We start from the raw sequence: 17222 nt of genomic DNA, 5'->3' as shown, positions 1-17222 counted from the left end.
CCAGGCTCTTGGTTTTGTGTTTTCTCACTATAATTACCTCGAATTTGTTATTCTACAAATACAAATTTTCTAAATGCAAAGGCCTCTGAAGGTATAAATGGCATGACATAATATGATAACATGACAAAGAAAATGTTTTTATTTGATGGCTAGTAGAATTTTAGGGCTTACTAAAAAAGGAAAGCAAAATTTTAAACAATATGGAGTTAAAAGAGAGTATTTCCGGATTAAATCGTTTTTAGAAAAAAATGATTCAGTAATATCAGCTGGAACACCAGAGTATTTTATTGAATCTACTTGGTTTTGGTGACATTTTATTATTTGCATATTAGTCAAAATTAACTTCAACAGTAATATAAATTTGTAACTTTGAACAGTAATTAAACATGTTCTACATTCTATTTTATATAATTTCACATAAAAAATAAGCTATCAATTTGACTACTTAAGTCTATTCAGCAAGAGAAATATTTCCTTTTATTCAACATATTTTAGTGATCAGGATATCAAACTGGTTTGCACAAACACCATTATTGAAGTGCAACATTTAAAGTATACAGGTTACAACTAATACAAAGAAAATATACTTAAAGCCCCAAACTTGAATGTTCATTGTATCCAGTAGCTTTGACCACAAACAACCCTAGGATTTCAAGATCAGTGCATAGTCTGTGCTTTCAATCAACATCATCAGCAGGCAGTAATCCTGGGGAAAAAAAGTAAATTCCACAAATAAACAGACCAATTTTCCTTTAAGAGGAAAGCTAATTCTTTTCAATCTACTTTTTTTATTACACTATTTTCCCCTCTATCTACTTAGCTAGTATAAGGATAAATTTCCAAAGCTACCCAGTTGGAAAAAAAATAGGTTCACTGTTTGTCTAGCATTCCAATCTTTGCAAATGTAAATCAGTCCAACTGCTCCTCATTTAAACCTTCAACTTCACAAAACATTAAAGGGTGGCTTTCACTACACAATTTAATCTATCCACTAAGATTTCTGCTGCAGCATCATTTGAAATTGACTATCTGATAAAGAGAGACTACTATCAAAGGTCAGAGAGGTCAACTTGTATAATTACAAGTAGTTTTACTGGGTCAACTCTACCAGACACCACTGTTTGAAGGTTAAATTGTTACAATTAAATATATATACAGATCTCCCCAGAGTTACTTTATTGTTAAATGTACCGGAAACAGAAAAAGCATTTATTTCTGACCTTAATTGTGTCCAAAGTGTCACCATGGGGAAATCATACAAAAAGAACACTTATTAAAAACATTACAGTCTTGCACATTAAACAATGCTTTATAAAATAAAATGCATAATTAGCTATTGGAAACTAGTTTAATTTATCACATCAATATTAAGTAGTTCATTTAGGTTACTCCCTTTGGTTAAATTGGAAGTGCTCTAAGAAATGACATCTACTATTTCACGTTGGTGAACTTGCCACAAACAAAGGAAAATGGCTCAGCATCAGAATCTGATGCTAAAGCAACTTTCATTTCAGAATGATCACTTCTAGATTACTAAAATTTAATCACATTTTAATAACAGAGTAAAAGAAAGCTTTAAATGGGAAGCTTTAAAATGGGCTATTTTCTAATTGTTTGATTCATTTTAATGCCTTTTACTTTTTTATTAAGTGCCTAAATGGCCAGAGATGAAATCATCCATAATTACTGCAGTGAAACATTATTATCATTCTTTCTTTTATTTTAATGGGTGTAAATACAGATCAGTTCTTTTTGTTTTTTTTTCTTTCCAGTGTGGTTAAAAAAAAAAAAAGCAAGTCATCTTTGGTGCCCAAAGTGTTTATCTCAATATCCTTATAAGTTTTGCATGCAAAGGCAAGATTTCAAATGTGTGCAACATTTTACTAAATGAAGTAAATGGTAAATGGTTTAATTCTGATAATGAAGACAACTGTCTAAGCCAGGTTTTCAGATTCAGGGAATTACCATGCGAAACTATTAATAGGAAAATAAATCTTCAAATTTATAGATCCAAGTGAAATGGTCTTAACCACATTTTATTGTTTAAAATATTTTCAGATTTTGTGTTGGAGACAAATTTTTCCTAAAGAATAACATGATCCTTTGCCAGACGGACTACGAGGAAGGTTTAATGAAAGAAGGTTATGCACCCCAGGTTCGCTGATCTATCAACATCACCCCATTAAGAATACAAAGCACTACATTCTTTTATCTTTTTTGCTCCACATGTATATAAGAATTGACACAGGAACCTACTGAATAGCGTAGATATAGGAAGGCAGGATGGTTATATGGAATAAAAGGCGGACTGCATCTGTATGTAGTGAAATTGCCCCAGTTCAGAGTTGAATGTTTATTATTAAAGAAAAAAGTAATGTACATATGGCTGGATTTTTTTGCTTGCTATTCGTTTTTGTGTCACTTGGCATGAGATGTTTATTTTGGACTATTGTATATAATGTATTGTAATATTTGAAGCACAAATGTAATACAGTTTTATTGTGTTACCATTTGTGTTCCGTTTGCTTCTTTGTATTGTTGCATTTAGTACAATCAGTGTTTAAACTTACTATTTATGCTTTCTGTATTTACCAGCTATTTTAAATGAGCTGTAACTTTCTAGTAAAGAATTGAAAAGCAAATCTCACTAATGATACACAGATAGATAAAGCAAGTCTATCAACATTAAAAATACTAAAAAATAAAGACACACAGAGCATTTTAGTGACATCCACTACTTATTGCCGCTATGAGTTAGAGTCTATCAGTGTTCTTGTTATAACCCCCTATTTTCAGGGGGTTGAAGATCAGCTTTAAAAAAATACATAAAAATTTCATCTTTAAAGCACTTTCATTTTATACCAACGTGAAAAGTGCCATTTTTAGAATAACTTTAAAGCTTAACAGGTTTCCTTTTAATATCCTTTTTTTGTGTGCTCTTTACCTACACAATGGCTTTGTTTTGCTTTTTCAGCCACACCCCTTATGTGAACTAGTGCCTTTGGGTATCACGTAAAATTTTTTCCAAAGGGTTACTTTAAAAATCTGTTACCACAATTATGAGATGATTTTTAAGTGATATATTAAACTTCTTGTATAAATTCTGCCCAGATCTCTCCACAAGAGCTGAGGGTTTAATAACTTTATGGCTTAATAAATGTATGACACTGAAAAGATTTGAGTGTGAATCTACTGAAATCACTATAATGCACATTGAAGCTATGATGGTATTTGAGTAGTGAGGTTACTTTTGATTGGAGCGACATAATGCTCATAGAATCTTCTAGAAGAAGAGAAACAAAGGGATTGATAAAAAGCTGAGAACTAGTGATTATATATTTTTCTGTATTTACCTGACTTTTATTTTAATGTTCAAAAAGTAAACACTTTAAGTTTGATGTGTTTTACTCTCTCATTGTTTTAAGTAATTGCCAACTCAGAATACATCACTCTTAGGCTGAAATTTGTCTTTCCATTTTTTAAGGTGAAATAGTACTACCTTACATGATAGCATACAAAGAAGAAAGCTTTAGAAACAGAAATTATGGAGAATGATTATTTAAATTACAATTAAGGAAATAAGAATATGATCCCTTCTTCCGGGTTGCCTACAAACTTGCTTCTTTGCTTTTGCTCCCTGTAATAGAACTACTTTTCAACAAATCTAATTCTGCACGGCACCATTAACCATATTTTCACTACAGCAAACTTAGTGCTATGGGTTTTCTTTTTCTTTGTTTTTTCTTGATCACTTGTATAGGAAACAGTATTTTCCAGTGTTATTTGCATATATATTTTGTCCTTCCAATATATGCATTACAGATGAAAATTAAATGTTATACCTGGATTCTTGGGTTGGGGCCTAAATATTAAGCTGAAAATAATGCTGGTGTGGATTTGTTTTAAAACAAAGCTTTATTATGAACATGCATGTGAATCTGGATATTGCCTCTTATTTTTAAGAAAATGGTTCTGTGAAAAGTGAATGATATGTATTTTTACAAATGCTTCATGGTTAGGAGTCTTCAAGTCCCGTGTTCCCCAGATTTGAGATATACTAAAGAAAGAAATTCAAAAATAGCTATTTGGGGCCCACAAAATAACTATTATTTTAGCCTTAGAGCCTTACACTTGTTTCATGAAGAGAAAGGACTTGCATAACCAAAATAAACAAAGCAAGACAAATTAAAAATATGTGGGAGAGAGATCAGTGAAAAGTGGTTTTCTTAATGCAGCCCTGCTGGTCCCCATTAACAATTGCTTGAAATTCATGTGGATGTAAAATTATAATTGTCAGTATCTTATTCAGATGATCTTTTAAGGTTTCACTGGTTTTGCTTTTGTTTATGTATATGTCAAAATACTTGTAAATTGGGAACAAACTTCTCTCAGCTTCTTGAAGCTGTTCAACTATCCTTACCACTGGAAGACCAAACAAGGTTTTCACTGCTTTTTCTTTTACATAATATGCTGAGAATTATTTCTTATGCTTTTTACTACAAACAAATTTACTCACCTGGATTAAAGATTAAGGCCTTAATCTGTTTAGATTATCTTTAATCTCCATGAAATTGAAACAAGACAGGAATAGTGTTTCAGCTGTAGGCCATTTTACAGCTAATTGCCCATAAATTGTAGCATTTATTGACCTGAAGTACTAAGCTAATTGTCTTGACTACTCAAAGCCCCTGAATTGTTGTCAACTTTCCCCTTTGTGTTGTGTAGCCCTAACGTCATTTAGCTTGTTGTCTGATGCCTCTAGTAGGACACCTCGGATGGAGCTTTGATTTCTGAGCAGCGAAAGTTCCCTTCCTAAGATGCATCTCGCATAGGCTGCCTATGATGAAGGACCGTGCACCTCCACTCCAACAGAGTGCTGAGTTTAAAAGCTGACCTGTGTTTGTAATTTCACCTTCATCTTGCTTAATAAATATCTGCTGGATTCTTTCATTCACTTTTTTACATTTGGATTTATGTTTTTAATAAAAGGGGTGTTATACTATTTGATTGCACTTAATTGGCAAAATTTAAGATGATCTCTAGAAAGCATATGTTAAGTCCATGAAAAGAAAAAAAAAGGTGTGTAAGGACATTTACTTTCTAAAGCTAAGTCATAACAAACATAGACAAAGCACCCCAAATGTTTCTCTGAATGTTATGTGTAGGATCTCTGAGCTAGGTCGTTTACTGCTATTTATTTTTATGGGGAAAATAAAACTCTCAAAAATGAAGGTAGCAATTGCTGGGTGTAATTTTGCACATTTATACAAATTTTAAGTGATCTTTCTGAAAGCAACTCTGTTGCTGTTGTCAGATTAAATTTCAAATTTTCTATTCTCTATAATGAATTAAAACAGGAAACTCAGTTCTACATTTTTACAGAAGAGATGTTGCACCTTAACTGAAACAGGGCACTGAAAATTGTATCTGTAGTAAAACATGCCATACAAAAGTGTTTTCCTTTTAACTATCACTTTAGGCAAACCACTCTCTGAATCGTCACTTAAACCATTTCATAGAAATTATATAGGCCAAACATGTTTAGTGTTCACTTCAGTAAGTTGCAAAAACAATCTGCATGTTTATTGTAATAGGCCATTAGCACAAAATACAATTTTAGCAAAAGCCTTTTTGATCATTACTTTTTCTTAAAAACATTGTTATATTTTTAAAATGTGGTTTTAATGTAATTTAAGGTAAAGCAGAGATTTAATCGTCATTAGTTCAATTGACATTTATTGAGCACCTACTATGTGACAGGCCTCTCCCTGAGCATTCAGCCTCCTGTTGGGCAGACTTAGGGTTGGCCTATATCAAATAACTTTAACATGTCTTTGCACTGGTTTGTGCTCATCTCCAACCTGCTAATAATGAGCACACAAAAGCAAATAGCATCTTCTACCTATCCAGCATGTCATTGATATGAAAGCCCCAGAAAATATCTCAAGTAATCAATGTGTTCAGAGAATTATCTCACACAAATTACTCATTAATTCAATAGCACATAATAAAAAAGAACATCAATTAATTAATGATTCACCCTCAGATTGCTATGATTACAATAGAGCTTTGTTGAAATAGCGGTTATAAATGAAGCTGCCTCTCTTTATTCATTGTTTGCAATTGGTCCATTATTTGGCTGAAACCAGTGTCAAATTTAACACATGCCTGTAGGTAATTGTGTGATTAGTATCATAAACGAAGATTTCAGAATGCCTAGGGTTTATAAGACCTTATCAATGGCCAGAAAAATAAAGAAAACTCTCATTTTTACTAGAGCTTCCTTTGAAGCCATGCTATTAGAAGAGTATTATTCAGAAAGGTATATTTTTACTTTTATAATCAAAATGTAAGACTTCCATGTTGAACAGTACAAAGAATAGCTGCTAAAACACTTGAGTCAATTTTACAACACTTTAGTATACACACGATTTAATTTCAGTAACTTTTCATAAAAACTAAAATATGCATGATCATTGCCAATTTTGCATTTTGGTACCCCAAAATGACATTTTTGCCTTTGGCAGGCTTGGTTGGGGTAGGTTTGTGGATATTGACAGCAGTAGGGGAAGGGATTTTAAAAAATACCAAACCTGATATAAAAAGTCACCAACTAAACTTTCCCAACTATCTTGGTAAATGCCATTCCAATAAGCTTATAGAATAATTATAACAGTTCCCTTAGGTAAGTAAGAAACATCTGTTGGTAACACATAGCAGGTGTTAACAATTACACACACTGAACTTTTTAAAAATGTTTTTAATTAAAAGAATTCTGTTTTCTGAAAACGAAAATATGTTAAATTCAAAGATACTCCTGTTTCGGGCGTGCAGATCACGTAATGCACAAAATTATAAAGACCAAATCATCTTGGATCAACTAGGTTTTGTGTTTGGTTCAGATCATTACATTCAAAAGTGAATTGGAATTCTCTGCACTTTTTACACAATTGGTATTCTGGACTCAGAAGCTGAATACTCGAAATTGGTATCACAGGGGTGATTACAGAATATTTTGGCTTTATGGGCAAAGTGGTTGGCATTAACTATACCAAATTTAGTGGACACAGTACAAATTAAAATGGGAACAAGAGACATTCAGATAATACATTATCAAAATCTTTTTTCACCCTGCCCCTGGAGAAGAGTTTAAATCACCTAAAGTAAAACAGTTCCTTTGAAACAGGTAACATTTTCATATGACCCATCTTCAATAACTTTTAGTAATAATAGCGAATATTTACCAAACAATTGCCATGTATCAGGTAGTTCTGCACACCCATGTAATTCCCACAACACCCCTGTAACATAGGTACTATTAAAATGAAAGCACAGACAGGTTACTTAACTTGCCCAAGGTCATACAGTCAGAAAGTAGTGGGCCTGAGATTTAAACACAAGTTTTCTGGGTCTAGTGCTTTTCACTCTACCATATCATCTTTTATAGGGTTATCATTATTATTGTCACTATTATGTTTTCTAGCTCCTGGGAATTGCCAAGAACTAGGAGTTATTTATGCTTGAGCAAAAATTCCAAACATATCAGAGTTAATATTATCTTTAAAGATAAAAATTGGCAATGAGAGTGATTATATTTTCCTAGATGCAATCTGTTTGGGAGCTCTTTCTTTCAACCATAACGTGAAGGCATTTATTTGAGCCTGTAAATCTAGGATACCAAGAATAGAGGATTCTTCGTATAGCAGTAATGGAAACAAGAGTGGTCATCATCGACGTGAGGGTACATTGAAGTAAAAAGCTGCAAGTTTCAGCATCAGGATAAATATGCCATAATAATGTGAGGCTACAGTCTCAGAATCAAAATAATACAAGTATACTATTTGTCTTTGGTATAACTTCCAGAATGAGTATGTTATTTGTCTTTGATATTTTAAAACTGCCAGAAGATGAGATGAAAAAAATTAAAGGCCCTAGACAAACTATGTATGTCAGAACTGTGGGCACCCACCCTGTGTGTAGCAGCACACCAGTCCTCTTTAAATTTTATTTGCCTGAGAGACATTGGTGCATAAAATATAATGTTTGCTGCTGCTTATTCTTTGTTTAATGCCCAATTTATTAAACATACAACTCTAATAAATACAATTTATCTCAACATTTGAACACCATTTAAGCAGCTAATAAAGCAAAACTTGTAAATTTAATAAATCAGATTCAACCATTTAAACATTGATTAGAATCTTAGTCAAATTCTTCTAAACATTTTAATAAAATCCCATGTAATAAGTTTCAAGTACTTTAAAAACAGACAAAAATTCTCACAATGGGCCAAACATATTTTTTAAATATACTTAAAGCTGTAACAAAAATATTAATTTAATTTAAAATTTTTATGCTTCGTTTTATATCTTTCTAAGGTTAGTAATTCCTTTAAAAATTTAGAAAATATTGTGTTTGCTAAACTTACAGGATCTGTGTTATTGACTGTATGAACCTTGGTTGGGGCACAAGAACTAGCTACGCTGTCCAAAATGACGCAAACTTCAGCCAGTGCACATCAAGTTAGCCAATAATTTAATAGTCATCCTCCCTATCACATCAATGGAACTTTCATAATTTCAAGTCTTTCATATAGGTTATAATTTTTCATAACTCCATGCTTTTTCCCATATTGACTGGAATCGTATGTATTCGATTTTAGTATCTCATTATAAGCTATATGATTATTTTGATATTTTTGTCCCCTCAGAAATAAGGACTTGAACCTATGTAGTGAAATTTCCTGTTAGATATTTGGCTAATTCTTTTTCTCACACAAATTATTGGACCACTTCTGAACTGATTATAATGCATTCCCAATTGTATTGATTAGCACTTTGTGTTCTTGGCATGGTTTGACTTAATTCTCTACATTTAATCTTATCTACTTAGAAAATAGAGATGAATACAAATTGATGCTATATAAGTAAATACACACTCAATAGAAGAAACAAGCCACATATACCATATCTGGCCTTTTCTCTTTTGTATGACAACTCTTTTGTATACATTACATTAACTCTTCCCCTTTTGAGTACAATTGTGGACCCATAGCTTTTATAGACCCTGATGCAATGCAGGCAGATTGACTAGTAGGTTATGTTTTTTTTGTTATTGTGTGTGTGTGTGTGTGTGTGTGTGTAGTTCTTACTTAAGGTGTCAATTTTAAAAGTTTGTTTTGAAAGACAATACCTTAGAAAACCAGAAATCCAAAAATAAAAGGCATGAGAAAAATGCAGTGCGGCACAGTAAGATGCTGTGAACTGTTCCAGAAAGGAATACTCAACCTGAAAACTGCAGCGACCAAACAAATGTGTATAAAGCAGCAGTATAAGAAACCACCTGCTTACACTTAGGAAGAGTATCAGTGTTTTACACCAGTTGGACACCGAGATGTCAATAAAGAAACAGAAGAGTAAGTCAAGAGATGAGACGATGACTTAAGAATTTATCCCCAGTCTTAATTAAGAATATTTGACAAGACCATATTTTAGTTATTATTTTTAAGGTTAGCTTGATTACTGTTTAACTCAAAACACAATTTTCTTAGTCTCAATTCACCCTTACATTTTTCCCATTGAAACTGAGACTATGAAGATCTTGGTTAGCAACATCGGCTTTGCCATCAGGCAGAAAATGATCTTGAAAATATTACTTAGCTTTATGTTAGTAACAGTTTTCTCATCTATAAAATGGAGGTAATACCTACTTTGTAGCGTTTTATTGCAGATTAAATGAAACAATCTAAGGCAAGCATTTAACATAATGTCTGATACATAGTGTTCAAGTTATTAGTACTACTATTATTTTTACTAATCTCAAATTCTTTAAGAGTCATTTATGTGCTAATCTGCGTTGGATGAGCATCAGGCATGGTTTATGTTCCATTAGGTACACGTGGGCCAAATAGTAACAATTACAGATGAGCACTCAACAAGCAAACAAGGCAATTTCTTCTAAGTGAAATATTGAGATTCAAAGAGGACGATAAATTGGGGATTCAGGCCATAGTCAGAGATATTGGATGGTAAGGTATTTTCTTAAATGCCTTCTTTTGGTCTCAAAAAAAATTTGTTTTGAGTTCCATGTATGTGTCTAGCATTTATACTAGGGAAGCCTCTGCTTCTGATATTTAGCAAGACGAACTCGGTAATCACTATATTCATGTAGTGAGCCATTCAGACATTTATTGGGCACTTTCTGCATGTCAGATTCTCTGCCATGTTTTGTGAGGAATATAATGAATAGTCCCTGCACTTGAGGAAGACAGGCAAACAACTGTTAACACAGAAAGTAACACGTAATAACTGAGGAAGTAGAGATATCTACAAAGCGCTGGGGGCGCACCCAGGAGGAAGTGATTTATTCTGTCTGGGCACATTAGAAAAGGCTTCACAATCGACATTTACCTTTAGTCTTGAAGAACCATCAGAGGATGAAGGGAATGTGGGTGTTTGTACAGAGACCACCCCAATCTAAGTTTACTAGTAATTAGTTTCATGGTGACTCATCTATCTGACAGAGAGAAAGCCATCACAGATATTGAACAGATATATAGCATAACTAATGCCAAAGTTCAAGAAGATTGACTCAACTGGAATATACAGGGTGGACTTGGGGAGAGACAAGAGAGGATGTTGATAGTTTAGTCAAGACGGCTTGGTAAAAACCAAAGAAAGAGTTAAGCATCTACATTTCATAGTAGCCATCACAGAATGAAAAGAATGGGAAATAGCAATGGAGAAGAGGAAATTTTACCAAAAATGGTAGTTGACTGAACGTGAAAGGAACAATGGAGAAGGGTCAAGTATGACTCTGAGATTTGAGAATTTTACCCTAAATTATTATAGTTAATGTAGCAAACAGACTTACAAAAGAGGGAATAAGAAATGCATGCACTTCGATGACTCCCTGGATATGAGGAATGCCATATTTCAAGCGAAAGTGCAGTTATATTCCTGTTTCAAAAATTCTTTGGGCTTTTAAGGACAAATATGACATAAATAAATGCTTTTGATTGGAGTGGCAGAACTTGCTAGTTGTCCACACAATATATTTTCTTTCTTTTATTCTTACTAACAGCGTATGGACCAGTGTTGTGCCTAATCAAAGGGTTTCTAGTTCATAGCCTTTTTTCTTGCATCCAGGAATAGCCATTTCACACCATTTTAATTGATGAAAATTAATCAATGGAGGATTTATGAGTCTTTCCAGATGTAGGAATTACTCTCTCTTTGCTATTGTTTCCTTCCTCTTTCCTGAAAAATGCAAATGGGAACTAGACGTGGACCAACCATCTAAAGCACAGATGACTAAGAGAATGAAATCACAAACTAAGAGGTCCACTGATGATTTTGGGGCCACTGCAGCAGGGCGGACTTAAACAGACTTGAACTTGGACTGTCTAGGCTATCTCTGGGCATCTTGTCACCATGATTGACTTACTTTTGTTACTCTGGTTGAGTTTCTGTTATATGTAGTCAAAAGCAACACCTACCTGATATACTTGGCTTACCGAAACTTAGGAAGTTTATTGACACAGTATATTGTGATATTCATATTTAGCCTGATTTGAAGAAGGGAAATTTTGCAGAGTCCATTGTAAGAGCCCACAGTATGATTTCGTCACTTCTCCTTCCAATTTGGCTCCCTCCTATCACATGAGAAACCATAATCCTTGAAAAAAAGAGACCTGAGAATAGTTTCTAGTATCTGTGTCTTATCTTCTCTCTGATCTTGCATAATCCCAAAACTCTACCCTAACGTTTTAATGTAAAGTTAGTATTTCCATTAGAATGTTACAATTTATCTAATTTTATGTATGGTTAGTGGGGAAGGCTTCCTATATTGTTATATTGTCATAAAACAATATAGGAAAAAGGATGCAGAGAAATAGCAAAAGTATTTTCAAGTAATTAGTTAGAACTACAGACAGATCAAAAACAAAGCCATTGTGCAAATGTCAGGCCATTCAAGGTTATTCCACCTTGAGGAGATAATGTCAGATCCTTGCCTTGGATATAAAAGTAGTTTTGAAAGTTTTTCTGCCTATATCGAAATCCTATCTGAAGATCATTTCTGATCTATAAAGTTTTTCCTGTTTGCAGGGAAAAAAAAGAAAAACAAAGATAATATTTACATATATTTTACTCAACTGTATTTACTAAAAAAAGTTATTTAACTTGATATTTACTTTTCCTGTTTGTCTTGGTATACAAATAGACTTTTTAATGAAAGTATTGTGATTTTAGATAATAGGTCTAGTTTTTAAAATATTACATGAAGAAATAAACAGTCTGCCACTTCATTCTTTTCCCTATTAAATATATGTGTGTATTAAAATATGCATAACAAATTTGTGAAATCAATTAATTTGGTTTTATTGGTTGTGAATCCAAAATCAGGTTTTAACTTTGTGCCCCTCTAAAATTTCTTTATTTTTATTTTTATGTTTTTGAGAGAGAGTCTTGCTCTGTCACTCAGGCTAGAGTGCATTGGCCCTATCTTGGCTTGCTGCAACCTCCGCCTCCTGGGTTCAAGCAATTCTCATGGGATTACAGGTATATGCCAGCATGCCCAGCTAATTTTTGTATTTTTGGTAGAGATGGGGTTTCACCATTTTGCCCAGGCTGGTCTGGAACTCCTGGCCTCAAGTGATCCTCCCACTGCAGCCTCCCAAAGTGCTGGCATTACAGGCATGAGCCACCACGCCTTGCCTCAGATACAATTTTTTATTTTATAACAACCTTCCAAGCCAATCTTAAATGTCACTCTGTCCAGATGCCAAGTGCTATAGCTTCTTCTGTCTATAGAGAAGATAATTTAATAACTCGCAAACTTCCAAAGCATCATCTCAAGAGTATTTCATCTCATCCTCTTTTCTTCTTTCTTATGCTTCTAAGAACACATATTCAGTTCCTTTTATACACCAATTACCAGCTGGTCATAGTGGTGTGCACCTATAATCCCAGCTACTCGGGAAGCTGAAGTGAGAGGATTGCTTGAGCCCAGGAGGTCAAGGCTTCAGTGAGCCATGATCACAGCTCTGCACTACAGCCTGGGTAACAGAGCAAGACCCTGGCTCTAAAAAGTAAAATAAATTAGGCCAATCACTGTGTAAATCCAGGAGCATGGAAAGAAAAGGGTGGGAAAGAAAGAGGAAGGAGATATCAAGGCTCCAAGATCAAGTAGCCCACAGTCTGTGGGGAAAGCAAGGGCAAAACAGCTCCATTGCAAAGTGGTGCTGTTAAAGTCTGGAATGGATACTCTGGGAGCAGGGAGGAAGGAGTGCTCAACTTTAAGAGTGTCAGCCATATATTCTGAGAAAAGCAGCTGAGTCTTGAGCAGTAAAAAATGGTGCTTCCAGTGGGTTAGGGAAAGGAAGGAAAGTCATTCCAAACACACACAAAGGCTTCCAAGTATGAGAGGTTTCAGTATGTTAAAGGAACTTAAACTAGTATGTAGAGGAGTTGCAGATTAAAATCCAGTGATGAAGGGCCTCGTTTATTTTATAAAATAGTAGTCTCCAAATCTTTAAAAATATATATATGTGTGTATTTTGATTCAGTTGGTATGTTGTCATGCCCTGAGCTCCATACAAGTGAAAAACAATCAGACATGAAGACCACTGACACAGAAGATGAGGAGCCTGTGAAAACTTACAACACCGGGGAAGGCATGATCAGGTTTACATTTTAGGATGTTCAATCTGGTGGCCTTATGAAAGCAGGGGTAGAGTCAGCAAGCATTATACAGTGGGGACCAGCTGATACAGTTGACAAATATGGGTACACTTAAACGAATAGAGTAGCAGAATGAGAGATAAGGTACACTTCCATGACACTTAGGAGGCAGTCAGTACAGGAGGAGGTGGTCATTTGTTGTGGAAGAAGATGAGTTTTAGACTCATTGCATTGAAATTGTCTTGGGATAGAACATGGAATTACAAGTATTTATAATTTAAAAGAAAATTTATGATTAGGATACCATGGAAATTAAGTATTTGTGTACCTGGGTGGTAAAGGTAATACCCTGTTACTCTTTAAATTATATTACTCAGACAACCTGTTAAAATCGTAGGGCACATTTTACCTTCTCAAATGTAAAAATCTTATTTAAAGTGTTAAATTTCATCTGAAGTTGATGGGAAACAAAGATGAAGAAATTAAGGAGTTCAGAGTGGTAGATTATATGTTACCCTAACCCACCATATTAATTTCAATAAAGTTGTCTGATATGATTTGGCTCTGTGTCCCCACCCAAATATCATCTTGAATTGTACTCCCATAATTCCCACATGTTGTGGGAGGGACCTGGTGGGAGATCATTTGAATCATGGGGGTGGTTTCCCCCATACAGTTCTCATGGTAGTGAATAAATCTCATGAGATCTGATGGTTTTATCAGGGGTTTCTGCTTTTGTATCATCCTCATTTTCTCTTGCCACTGCCGTGTAAGAAGTGCCTTTCGGCTGGGTGCGGTGGCTCACGCCTGTAATCCCAGCACGTTGGAAGGCCGAGGCGGGTGGATCACGAGGTCAGGAGATCGATACCCTCCTGGCTAACACAGTGAAACCCCGTCTCTACTAAAAATACAAAAAATTAGCCAGGTGTCGTGGCGGGCACCTGTAGCCCCAGCTGCTCGGAAGGCTGAAGCAGGAGAATAGCATGAACCCAGGAGGCGGAGCTTGCAGTGAGCTGAGATTGCACCTCTGCACTCAAGCCTGGGCAACAGAGCAAGACTCCGTCTCAAAAAAAAAAAAAAAAGAAGTGCCTTTCACCTCTTGCCATGATTCTGAAGCCTACCTAGCCATATGGAACCGTAAGTCCAATTAAACGTCTTTTTCTTCCTAGTCTCAGGTATGTGTTTATCAGCAGTGTGAAAATGGACTAATATAGTAAATTGGTACCAATAGAGTGGGGTGTTCCTGACAAGATACCTGAGAATGTGGAAGCGACTTTGGAACTGGGTAACAGGCAGAGGTTGGAAGAGTTTGGAGGGCCCAGAAGACAGGAAAATGTGGGAAAGTTTAGAACCTCCTAGAGACTTGTTGAATGGCTTTGACAAAAATGATGATAGTGATTCGAACAATAAGGGCCAGGCTGAGGTGGTCTCAGATGGAGATGAGGAACTTGGGAACTGGAGCAAAGGTGACTCTTGCTGTGTTTTAGCAAAGAGAATGGTGGCATTTTGCCCCTGCCCTACTGATTTGGAAAACTTTTAACTTGAGAGAGATAATTTAGGGTATCTGGCAGAAGAAATTTCTAAGCAGCAAAGGATTCAAGAGGTGACTTGGATGCTGATAAAAGCATTCCATTTTAAAAGGGAAAAAGAGCATAAAAGTCTGGAAAATTTGCAGCCTGACAATGCAGTAGAAAAGAACAACCCATTTTTTGAGAAGAAATTCAAGCTGGCTGCAGAAATTTGCATAAGTAACAAGGAGCCACATGTTAATCTCCAAGACAATGGGGAAAATGTGCCCAGGGCATGTAATAGGTCTTCATAGCAGCCCCTCCCATCACAGACCTGGCAGCCTAGGAGGAAAAAATGGTTTCCTGGGCTGGGCCCAGGATCCCCATGCTGTGTGCAGCCTAGGGACTTGGTGCCCTGCATCCTAGCTGCTCCAGCTGTTGTTAAAAGTGGCCAAGGTACAGCTCAGCTCACAGTTTGAGAGGGTGCAAACCCCAAACCTTGGCACCTTCCACATGGTGTTGAGTCTGCAGGTGCACAGAAGTCAAGAATTGAGGTTTGGGAACCTCTACCTAGATTTCAGAATATGTATGGAAATGCCTGAATGCCCAGGCAAAAGTGTGCTGCAGAGGTGGGGCCCTCATGGAGAATCTCTGCTAGGGCAGTGCAGAAGGGAAATGTGGGGCTGGTGCCCCCACACAGAGTCCATACTGGGGCACCTTCTAGTGGAGCTATGAGAAGAGGGCCACCATCCTCCAGATCCCAGAGTGGTAGATCCACCTACCTACAGCTTGCACCATGCTACTGGAAAAGCCACAGATACTCAAAGCCAGCCCATGAAAGCAGCCAGGAGAGGGCTATACCCTGCAAAGCTATAGGGGCAGAGTTGCCCAAGACTATGGGAACCTACCTCTGCATCAGCATGACCTGGATGTGAGACATGGAGTCAAAGGAAATAATTTTTGGAGCTTTAAAATTTGACTACACCACTGGATTTCAGACTTGGATGGGCCCTGTAATCCCTTCGTTTTGGCCAATTTCCCCATTTGGAATGGCTGTATTTACCCAATACCTGTATCCCCATTGTATCTAGGAAGTAACTAACTTGCTTTTGACTTTACAGGCTCATAGGCAGAAGGGACTTGCCTTGTCTCAGATGAGACTTTGGACTGTGGACTTTTGGGGTTAATGCCAAAATGAGTTCAGCCTTTGGGGGACTGTTGGGAAGGCAGGATTGGTTTTGAAATGTGAGGACATGAGATTTGGAGGGGCCAGGGGTGAAATGATATGGCTTGGCTCTGTGTCTCCACCCAAATCTCATCTTGAATTGTATTCCCATAGTTCCCACATGTTGTGAGAGGGACCCAGTTGGAGATAATTTGAATCACGAGAGTGGTTTCCCCAGTACTGTTCCAGGGTAGTGAATAAGTCTCATGAGATTTGATGGTTTTATTGGGGCTTCTGCTTTTGCATCTTCCTCATTTTCTCTTGCCACCACCATGTAAGAAGTGCCTTTCACCTCCCGCCATGATTCTGAGGCCTCCCAGCCATATGGAACTGTAAGTCCAATTAAACTTCTTCTTTCTCCCAGTCTTGAGTATGTTGTTATCAGCAGCATGAAAATGGACAAATACGTTGTCATTTCAAGGTCGCCTTTTTACTTAGTGCCAAAACAGAATTCTAACCAGAATTACCAACATTTCTTTCAGTTCTAAATGATTTCAAGTACTATTCTTTACTGTCTTTACTTCTCTCAAAACCATTTCTTCCACTTGCCCTTCAAAAAGACTACTGGGGCTACAGTTAGACAGAATTGATAATTCTGAAATTTTTTATTTCATTTACCCACGTAGTTTTTTCATACACAGTGAACTACATGAAATACAACGACAGATGGTAATGTATCAGTGTTACATTTATACCCTGCTTTAAAGTCAGGGTATAAACCCAAATGCTTAAAATAATTTTTTAACTCTTTCAATTATATCTCATAGACTTCCTAATAAGAGAAACAGCTAGTGTATTCCTGGCCTT

The 17222-nt window shown here is 35.9% G+C and overlaps 1 protein-coding gene across 9 annotated transcripts in view; it reads left to right on the top strand.

Annotated features, from left to right (window-relative positions):
* LMO3 (LIM domain only 3) overlaps nt 1-5002 on the top strand; it is a 231812-nt gene extending 226810 nt beyond the window's left edge. For 7 of the 9 annotated variants that reach the window (XM_058442902.1, XM_032159735.2, XM_032159734.2 and 4 more), the window contains one exon: nt 2059-3994. In XM_058442902.1, coding sequence (XP_058298885.1) covers nt 2059-2164 — 106 coding nt within the window. In that variant the 3' untranslated portion in view covers nt 2165-3994. Of the gene's footprint in view, nt 1-2058 lie in introns of all 9 variants that reach the window. The other 2 variants (XM_058442901.1, XM_032159729.2) reach the window with 1 other exon arrangement.
* Nucleotides 5003-17222: the final 12220 nt, after the last annotated feature.

The sequence above is a fragment of the Hylobates moloch genome, unplaced genomic scaffold (genome assembly GCF_009828535.3).
Source record: "Hylobates moloch isolate HMO894 unplaced genomic scaffold, HMol_V3 SCAFFOLD_8, whole genome shotgun sequence".
In the NCBI taxonomy this organism is placed as follows: Eukaryota; Metazoa; Chordata; class Mammalia; order Primates; family Hylobatidae; genus Hylobates; species Hylobates moloch.
Note: the sequence above shows the minus strand (reverse complement) of the source record. Positions and strands in the feature narration are given on the sequence as shown.